The sequence below is a fragment of the Talpa europaea genome (assembly GCF_964194135.1).
Source record: "Talpa europaea genome assembly, chromosome: 4".
In the NCBI taxonomy this organism is placed as follows: Eukaryota; Metazoa; Chordata; class Mammalia; order Eulipotyphla; family Talpidae; genus Talpa; species Talpa europaea.
The window spans coordinates 3987852-3998167 of record NC_140070.1 but is presented as its reverse complement, the minus strand read 5'-3'; the positions used below and the strand labels follow the sequence as shown (position 1 = coordinate 3998167).

General features: G+C 59.7%; 1 protein-coding gene across 1 annotated transcript; it reads right to left on the bottom strand.

Moving 5' to 3' along the window:
• Window positions 1-562: 562 nt before the first annotated feature.
• Window positions 563-9535, bottom strand: ZNF395 (zinc finger protein 395; the record flags this gene model as incomplete). Its single annotated transcript, XM_084231850.1, has 9 exons — window positions 9293-9535; window positions 8025-8242; window positions 5975-6084; window positions 4139-4374; window positions 3672-3772; window positions 2853-3132; window positions 1660-1752; window positions 821-924; window positions 563-674 (listed from the first exon to the last, which is right to left on the bottom strand). The coding sequence occupies exons 1-9, from the start codon at window positions 9524-9526 to the stop codon at window positions 563-565; spliced, it is 1488 nt and encodes a 495-aa protein (XP_084087976.1). The 5' UTR covers window positions 9527-9535.
• Between the last annotated feature and the right edge of the window lie 781 nt (window positions 9536-10316).

The window sequence follows — 10316 nt, the reverse complement described above, 5'->3', positions numbered from 1 at the left end:
TCCGCGGAAGCTGCTTTGGTGAGGGCCGGGCTCTCCTCCGATGCAAGCGGGCAGAGGAGGGGCCACTGCACCTCACAAGGCAAGCAGGTACCCCGCTCCGCCCACCCCAGTCCCGCCGGTCCTGCTCCAAGTCAGCCGGAAACCTGCGATTTGTATTTTGTTTTTTTAAAGAAAAGTCAATTCATCTTGCTCACAGTCCCTTCTGGAAGAGCGGAGAAGGCAAAGAATCCCCCAACTCTGCAGGAAAGAGGGCGAGCTGGTCCCTCTTTGGAGCTTACAAAGGAATCCCCTAGAGAGGCGGGAGGTGGCGGGGTGTCACCGATTCTTTGGTCTCTGGTGCGCTGTAGAATACCCTGGGTCAGTTTCGGTTCGCTCTCCTATTTTAGGGGAAAAAATAATCACGTTTCTTTTCGTAAAAAAAAAAATGTTCCCACCAGGAGGGACCGTGTTTGATCTGTTAGGCCTCAGCTAACAGATCCCGAACACCCGAGGTCCACTCTCTCTGCTCAGGCTCTGCGGCGGCCTGGAGGCGGAGGCCGCGGGCCGGGCGCCCGGGCGCGGCTCAGTCCAGGAAGCGCTGGCACGCCTTCTTCCAGCGGCAGGCCGTGCACCACTGGTCCCGGTGCTCGATGCCGTACACCTTGCGGCACTTCTTGGCCTCCCCGCGGGCCTTCCTGCGAGAGAGGCACACGGGTCAGTCCCACGCCAGGCCCCGCCCTGGAGACCTGCCGGGTGGACCCAGCCGGAGTCCACGCCGGCCACAGGGGTGACCCAACAGAGGCCAGAAACGGAGGCCGCAGGGGAGGGCGGACGGTCTCACCTGGCGCTGCTCTGGGCCCGGGGAGGAGACGTGACAATCAGGTGAGACTTCATGGCAGGCGGCGGCGGCTGGGGCTCGCTGAAGCTGAGCGACCGGCTCCGGACCTGGACACGGGAGAGGGCCATGAGCCGAGGGCCAGAGTGGAGGGGGCAGGACCATCCTGGGGGCAGAGAAGCAAGCGCCCCGGCCAGGAGGATGCCGCAGGGACAGGTGAGCTGCCCTTCAGCTGCACTTGGGGTGGAGGTGGGGCACACTGGCGGTGCGGGGAGCCCCTGGCCTGCTATGGCGACTCCTGCCAGAGACGGAGATGGAGTCACCATCCGCGGGACAGATGGTGGCACCAGGGGTGCACAGGCCCTCCAAGGTGCGAGACCCCTTTCCCACAGGGGCTACTGCAAGTGAAAGCCGCTGTGCTTGCTTCACAACAACTTCCAACATATTTTCGTTGCGCAGCCAGCAGCCCGAGCCCTCGTCCGTGGTGACCCAGGATCCCCACCCTGTCCTCCATGTGCCCCATGTCCCAACCTCTTCCTCTCTGGCTGTCCCCATTTGCTCCCTTATCTTCTCAGCATTAAAACTGAAAGCCCCCAAACACTCAGGGGTACAGAGGTGGTGACTTTCCTGACCTCAACTTGCGGCTCTGGGTGGGTACCCACCTCCCACCTTCCCTGGGGGCTGCAACCGGGGGGGCAGACCAGTGATGGGGAGTGCTTGGAACTCGGGAGTCTGGGGGCTGGGCGACTGTGGGGAGCCAGGCCTGACGCTAGGCATGGTGGGAGAGCCCCCGGCTGGTGCTAGGGCCCCCCAAGACCTCGTGGGCTCAGGGGCAGGGCACTCACCGGAGAGAGGGAGGAGGCTGTGGAGGGTGCGGCCGCCCAGCTAATACTGGTGTAGATGTGGGGCGAGACAGGGATCTGAAAGGATGGCAGAGCCTGCCAGAGACAAGAGCACGTCAGCCTGGGTCCCAGCTCAGGAAGCTTCTAGAAGCTACCCAGTCTTCCTGGAACCTTGAGGTAAGGTGGCAACCAGAAAACCCTGGGGTATGCCCAAGAGCAAGATCAGAGTCCCCGACTCTGAGTAAGATGGGCCCCGGGAGCCAGTCTGCTCTGGACTGTGCCAGCCCCCACCTCCACCCGCACAGCACCTCTCGAGTGCGGGTCTCTTAAGGCTGCACCTCAGGCAGGGCCCAGCGAAGTCCACAGCCCCGAGAGCACCGTGGGACCGGCCCGAAGGCCTGGGCGTCCCAGGCGGCCCCCTGCGAGAAGCAGCTCTCCCCTGACGTGCCTGCGGCTGGGTCTGTCTGGGAAATCACCAGCCCGGCTCACCGCTGCCCGGAGCCACCTGAAGTCGGCCAAGAGCGAGCAGCCCAGCGGCCGCACACTCCGAGGAGGGGCTGGTGCTGAGCGGCTTGCTGGCCGACAGCCCTGTTTTCATCCCTGCTCGGCACCGGCCCCCACTCTGACCAAACCCCGCTGCAGGCATGGGAGGGCCGTGAGAAGCACCAGCACTGCCGCGAGTGGGGTCAGACCAGACGGGCACGAGCCGTTGGCCCTGCTGCGCCCACACAGCACCCTGCACCTCCGTGAAGCCCGACTCCTTGTTAGAAGCAGCCGGTGAACCGGGTCAGGGTCTGATTCTGCCCGGAGAGCTCCCCCGCGGGACAGCAGCCGGTACAGAAGACCCCGCCGGAGCGTCCAGCACCTGGCTTTGCTCTGGGAGGCCCAACAACGCTCTTCCACCCGCTGACAGAAGCGGGACTCGCTCCCCAGCCCACACCCACGGCCACCCGCGTGCTCGGGTGAGCCAGACTTCCAGCGGCCGCCCAGGACAGCCACCGACGAGCACCCGAACCCCCACGTTCACAGAGTGTGATGTCATCTCCCCGCTCAAAGTCACAGGTGTGCGATTTAGCCAACAGGTCAGGCCTTCCAGCAGCGCAGGGGGCGGCCTGGGGTGGGCTGGCCAGGGCCAGGGCCTGGGCAGGCACCGAGGGACCCCACAGCCGCAGACCAAGCTCCCCGCGTCCGCATACCTGGTAGGCGTGGTCGGCCTGAATGTGCCAGAAGGAGCCAGGCGCGGACTTGCTGAGAGCGCCCGGGGACAGGTAGGACTCCAGGCCTGGGTGTTCGGCTCCCGAACCCTGCGCCTTGGGCGGCGGCGGGAGGATGGCCAGGGGCGGGCTGGTCATGCTGGGGGCAGGCGCTGAGTCAGCCATGGGGGCCGCAGCAGCAGCCGCGGCTTCCTCCTTCACCTGCACCTCCGTGTAGTAGAAATCCTCTTCCCGCTTGAACTGGTCGGAGTCCACGGTGTCCCTGTGTGGAAGGGAGGCCGGGACGGTCAGAGGAAACTGAGGCACAAGAGGAGGTCTGCTCGGGCCACCCAGCTGGTCGGGGAGGGGGCCCAGGAGCCACAGGGAGCGTCTGGTCTGCTGTTTTCCTGGCATCTAACGCGGCCCTGCCCCCTACTCCTCTCCTGCCCTGAGTCCTGGCTGGCCTCCTCACCCTCAGGCCCCCTCAAGGCCCAGGGCTGGGAGCAACGCCCCGGGCTCAGGCAGCCCTGGCTCCCCAGAGCGGGGAGGCAGGTGCACGCCCCACCACCCTTTATCTACTGAGAACCAAAATATCTTGCTTCCTGCAGAGAGTGAGGCAAGACAGGACCACAAGATGGACGGAACCTGCCCATCCACAGCCTCAGTGCCACATTTGGGGGTGGGGTGACCCCAGCTTCAGAGACCTCTTCCCCACGGGGCCCAGGGAGCCCGGCCCCCAGCACCTCGCTCTGCTGGAAGCGTCCTGGCGTGTGGTCCTGGGAGTCTCAGGCGGGGACCCTGGCGGGCACCTGGCATACCTACCCCAGGTGGAGGGTCTTCACGTGTCTTTTGATGCCCACGATGGAGCGCAGGACTTTGCCACAGTTGGGCCACAGGCACTTGTACATCACCTTGACCGAGTTCTAGGGGAAAGGAGCAGGGTGACTGGGCGGTTCCTCCCCCACCCCTCGGGGACTTCACCCTCTGCATCCTCTGCCTTCGAACAGAACCCAAGAGAAGGTTCAGGGATGGGGCCAGAGGTGGCGACCAGCAAGACAGAGGGCGGGAAAGACCCCCCCACCCCACCCCAGCTCGGGCTCTGCAGGGGCACAGCAGCGAGGGCAGGGCTGGGGGCAGAGGCTGAAGGGAAAGGAGGCAGCATTGAAAGGAGAGGCGGCTCCTGGGCCAGGAGGGACCAGAAGCAGCAAAGGATGCTGAGATTGTGGGGCCCCTCCCCTCCAGGCCCAGCTCCTCTCTCTGCCCCGCACATGGGCCCCCCGTCCCCCCACCTTTCTTTTCCGTGGAGCTGGTTCATCCAACAGGAAAGCATCTGGATCGGTCTCAAATCCATGATCAGTTTGGGGAGAACCAAAGGCGTCCCCCAAATACTTGGGGCTCGCCTGGGGATGGGGGGGCGAGGGGGTGGAGACCCCGCTGCTCCCGCTCCAGTGCCCGCTGGTGGTGCTGCTGCCGCTGTCCGACACGTCACCGCTCTCCTTCCACAGGTCGCAGGCCGCTCGGGACACTGGCCGGGGAGGACAAGCACACTCAGGGCGCGGCCCCGGCCCGCGGGGCTCCGTCCCCGCCAGGTCGGCAGGGCGGTCGGCTCGCAGGTGCCGAGTCAGGCTCCGGCTTCCTGACTTTGCTACTCCGGAGGAAGGAAAACCCCAAACTTTCTCTTTCTGAGCTTCAGTGAAAATGGGAGCGGGTCTGTTCACGGCAGTGATTCCACCAGCAGCCCTCGTGCTCCGGGGCACTGGCTGCCGCGCGCTGAGCACACCGCCCGACGTGGGCCGTGATGAGACAGACCCGGCGTGAAGGGGGACAGTAGGGGGAGCAGTGGGGCATGGGGGGGGTCTCCTGCCTCTGAGCCTCCGGGATGGTGAGAGTCACCCCAGGGGTGCCCGGAGCAGCTCTCCCTACGACGGAGGTAGCACAACGGCCATGTTCGGGGCATGCTGACCAGGCTGGCGTGAGAAACGCCACTGAAACCCAAACAAGCAGGTCACACTGCCATCAGATTGTGTGTGCAACGCACCAGCACATCCCCAGGTAACATACGATGATCCTGATGTCTTCCGACCCTTTCTAACACGAGCACCTGCAGTTCAGCCCGCCTCTGTGTGGGTTGCTAGACCTAAGCAGCCTGTTCGGCCACCATTTTTCTTACCCGCAGTTCTGCATTCCTATACGAGGTCAGAACTGCCCGGCCAGTCAGCCATCGGCGCCAAACCTTACTAGGTGCCTTTCGAATCAACCAAGAGCAGAAAGCTTGCTCGCCCCGGGAAGGGTGTGCAACACGAGGTATGACCGGGAACGCCTGGGGGGCCGAGGACCGAGGTATGACAGGGAGGGTCCCGAGAAACTGATCGGTGGACGCCTTGTTGATAAGACTGGAACCACGGCTGGGGGCCTGGGGTATGGTTTCCTTTACAACACTTGGTCATCAAGCAGGTAAGAATTATCTTGGGGAGTCAGTAGACCCCCAAAGCCCTAGACAGCAAAAGCACATTCCTTAGCTTCACCCATTTTTCTCTCTTTGTCCTCCTACCCCATGGATCTGATGCCACGTGATCATTCTATCAATAAAAAGGCCAGGATCTTGCTTGTTCAGCAGCATCCTGCTCTGTGCAGCCTGCTCCACACCTCCCACTCATCAGTGTGGTGTTGCTGATGCAACACCTCTGAGCTCAGGCTGACATCAGTGGAAACAGAGGCACCCTTGGCAGCTAACTGTTCTGAAACACTCTGCAGGGTGAGGTCAGTGCTGCAGCGAAAGCTGCTCTACTGCTGGGCAGATCTGCAGAAACCACCTCCCTTGAATCTGTGGTGCAAATGTGCGAGCAGAGGACAGAGGGGGCCGTGAGTCTCTAGAAAGCTCATTGGCTCTCACGGCGGCACAGAGCAAGCAGTGCCCTTTCCTGGTTGACCCCGGACCCACCCAGGAACTGCTAGGGTCTAAGGCAGAGGAACGGCCATTGTCCAGCTTGTGACTTGGACATTCGTGGATGAAACTGAGTTTGGGGTTTGCTTCATAGTCTTCTCCCAGTGAGAAGAGGGTCCAGCGACTTAGGCCACAAGCTGCTCGAGCAGTGGTGGCCTCCAGGCGGCCAGACCGTCCTCACCTGAGAAGCTGGCCTCAGCCCCGGGGGGACTCTGCACCACCGGGCTGCAGGACAGGGAGGTGAGCACCATGGCCGCCATCATCTCATCCATCTCCACTGCATCCGACTTCCTGGAATCAAACAAGGGGGTGTGAGAGCCAAAGTCACTTCCTGACGCTCTTCTAAATGGTTCCACACCCCCCTCCATGCAGCCAGTTTGTGCTCAACTAATGAAAGTTACAGTAAGAAAGTCTCGCTGCATTCTTGGTGAAAAACACTCATTCTTAGCTATGTTTACAGGATCAGGCCGCCTCAGGAAGCGGGGGGCCGGCCCCATCCCACCGCCGACACCCTGAAGCAGCTCCATTCTCCCCCAAATTCACGCTCTAACCCTAATCTGCAGCCTATCCTGGAGACTTTTATTTGGGGCGAGGAGGAAGAATCTAAGCAATGAAACAGAGCGTGGGTAGAGACACCTGCCGGGGTTCCACAATCACCATCCTGCCCCCGTCTCACCTTTCAATTTAAGGGGGAACAATTACACAATTACACTGACCAAGTGCCCACCCACGGAGGAAAGTGACGACAGCTCTGACAGTGTGACTGTCAACAGGACCTAGTGCATACACCAAAGAGCAGTAAGCCTGAAACGCAAATGTAAGTCTCCCTATGCCATCCTCAGGCTTTCACCAGAGTCGTGTGAAACTGCATACACAATTTCTTTAAAACTCCATTTAAGGGCCCCCCTTAAATGGTGCAAGGGGTTAAGCACAGCACTATGAAGCCATCCGCAGCCTCTGCAGCATGAGTGCGATCCCCGGCCAGCTCCCCTAGGGAGCTACCCACATGGCGCAGCAGACCTCTCCTGTCTCCCCACTGCTCCCCTCAGCAGAGTATTTCAGTAGATCCACCTGTTCTGCTCCCCACTCTGTCTCTGGTGAATCCTTTCACCTCCCCGCCTCGTACCTCTGGCCTGTACCCCAGTTCTTGTATGCCAAAATAAATCTTAAAAAAAACAACTCCATTTAAAGCGACATTACTTGGAAACAAAACCTGAGCTGTCTCTGAGTTAACACTCAAGAGGGAAAGTGCGTGTGAAGCCTATTTCCGGGGGCTCCCGGGGTCAAGGGCTGTGTGCCTGCAGCCTGACGACTCAGACCCACGACGACACGCAGCCGGGTTTGAAAGCACGAGGCGGAGACTCGTACTAGCCCAGGCACGTCAGCGCCTCCCTTTAGCGTGACCTTTGCATTTCTGCCTCCACAGAAGAGAGCACAAGCTCTTCGCCAGCCTGCCATCGACTACTCAGTCCCTAATGCTGCTCCTCTGCTCTGGTCTCGGAACACACCGACGGGGCGGCGGGGCTGAGGGCGTCACTAGTTCCCTCTTTCATCTCCAGAGACCGGTGGGTGGAAACCAGCAGCCCAGAAACTAGGAGAGCGCCTCTCAGGGAAAGCGCCTAGCACAAAACCCACAGCCGACCAGCATTTCCATCCCCCAGCAGGGATTCTCGGCTCCAGGAGACCCGCCAGCTGCGGCCTCGGGCCTCCTGTTTTTGTTTGGCGCAAGAGCTAAAGCTGGCTTCACCACGTTCAAATGGTCATCAAAATCCAAAGAGCATCACTCCTCGGCCTGTGACACATCAAAACCAAACACAAGTGAAACCTGAGTGTCCGCAGCCGTTCACGGAGGACGGCCGAGCCCGAGGTTCGCAAACTTCGCAAACTCTGTCACCCACGGCCAAGCGGAGGCAAGGGCCGGCCCCAGGGCCCACCTGCCTCACTCTCGGCCCATTCGGAACAAGTCTGCCGGCTCCTGGTCTGAGCCGCTCCCTCCCCACCTCTCATCAAGGAAGGAGGCGGCGCCCAGCCCTTAGCCAACCCCAAGATGTGCCTATGACCCGCCAGAGTGTCGGGGAAGGAAGGTGCCACCCTGGGTGTTTTTAAAGGACGCCCTGCCTCTGCATCGCCTGATCCAATACCTTGACCACGAGATCTAGAGCTCCCACGTTCCATCCCCATCAGGACACCCCCACCCTAGGACTTGCAGAGCCCAGTTCTCCCACGCGAACCTCTTGGGGACGTCGATATTCCGAGAAACAGGCCTATAGGCGGGTGCCTGTGCCCCCAGCTCCGGGGCAGGTGCCTGCAGCTCGGCCAGCCACACCTCCTCCGCTCTGCAGCACACCTGGGCCATCTGCTCCAACAGCCGGACGGTCACCTTGTCCTCGGGCCAGCTGTGCTGCTCCACCAGCCCAGCGCGCTCCTGACCGCCGTACCACACGTAAACCTGGGGAGAAAACAGCGCCCGGCTGCAGTGTTTGGAGGTTCTTGCCGCACAGACCCGGATCACCTGCCGCCAGCTGCATCCTCGACACTCTCTCACTTTTACCTCAAGCAGATGCTCCAGGTCCTGGTTCTCATCTGCGCGCCCAGACAACCCACACGGAATCGGGTCTTCCTAAATCAGACCCTCACACGCTCTCCAGGTGGAAGGAACAATGTGACAGTCTCTAGGATTTTTTCATTTTCCTGAATTTGGAATCTCCATGCAACTGAAGTTGTTATCAGCTTAAAGAAGCCTGTAGTCTGCTTGCCTGCATCTTCTATGCCTTCCCTGTAACCTCCCAAACCTTCTCGCCCCCTCCAAGCCTCCCCTCTGTAGCCAGTAGCACCTGAAGCCATTGGGTGACTCAGTCATGCTGGGTCTCTCCCTTGTATACAGAAGTTATACAAGTTACTGTTAAATTTATTTTTATTTTTTAACATTTTCTCTTGTCGAGAGAGAGAAAGGGGGGGGGAGAGAATTATAAGCTAGTTTCTCTAAGTTCCATGGTAACCACAGACAAAAAAAAACCCCTGGTGACTACACAAAAAGATAAAGGCATCAGACCCTTACACAATCAACAAATCACCAAGGAAGAGAGAAAGACAGGAACAAGGGAACAACGAAACAGTCAGGGAACAGTGACCAAAACAGCAAGAGTCCTTATCCATCAATAACTACATTAATATAAAGGGACTAAATTCTCCACTCAGGTGAACTGGGAATCTATGTCCCTCCTCATTTCTTGTGCTGCCTCACCCTGCGAGTCCTATTTATCTGTTGGTGCCCAAGTATTGCCTTGAACTGCTTACACCTTGCATTTTTCCCACCAGAGGATTTGGAGTCAACCTGAGGACCCCCAGGGAGGGTGGAGGGGTGTGCTGACCTCTCCAAGGCAGGCCAGTATACTAGCCAATGCCCAGGAAGTTTCCAGCCTGTCACTCGGGGCTCCACCTGCCACCTGGTCCCAGGCCTGGGGAGATGGGTTATCTGGCCATGCTGGGATCAACCTACCTTCTGCCCAGGCTGAAAGACCACAGGCGGCAGGCCTGAGGGGCAGGGGCCCTTGAGGACCTCTTTGGGCTGTTCCAGGCGGTAAGTGTCCTTAGAGGCGAGGCCGGGCTGGGAAGATGGCCCTTCCAGGAGCTCCGCCTGAGGTTCCAGGGCTGGGGCAGCCCCTGGTGGGCCCAGCACCCGGGCTCCCAGGAGGGACCGCTTACCGAGGCGCCGGGACAGCACGCTGGCCATGCTGCTGTCCTTCCTGTGGAAGCAAAGGGGTACAGGTTCATGATTGTGATCTAGGGAATGGGGATCTTAGCAGGAGCCCCCAAGTGTCCGTTAGAAGGGATGAAACTTTGGGTCTCCCTAGTGGCACAGTTCAAATTTCAGCACTATCAAGCTACTGCCAGCCACTGTGGCTTGAATTCAATCCCCAGCCAGGTTGCTGACAGACACGGTGCAGCAGACCTCTCCTGTCTCGTCCGCTGCTCCCCTCAGCAGTGTGTTTCAGTCAGTCTGCCTGTTCTGCTCCCCACTCTGTCTCTGGTCAATCCTCTCTCACACACACCCCCATGGCACCTCTGGCCTACACCCCAGCTCTTACATGCATAAATAAATAAGTCTTTTTTTAAAAAAAGGGATGAAACATTTTAAGGTAAATTTTATGTTTTTTCCTCTTTACAAAAGAAGTGCCCACTCCTATTAGGGCACTTTGGAAATACTAATAAGCACAGAGACCAGCGATCCTGCATGTGGCCTCCCAGGAATACCCACCTCTCCTATATAGCATGCCAGGCTCCACGCCAGATATGACTTACGTCTTTTTCTACAACAAAGGGATTGCGGTTTCCCATCAAATGTTTTCCATCTAGACACCCTGCTGCATTTTCTGGGGTGAACAGAGCATTGCTAACTTGACAAAGTGGCCAGGTGCCCAGCTCCCCAGGCCAGGCTCCTGGAGGGGCCCCTACTAGGGGCGCCAGGACATCCGCTGGCTGCAGAGCAGCTGAGAGCCACGGAAATGAGCCAGGCTGCCCGC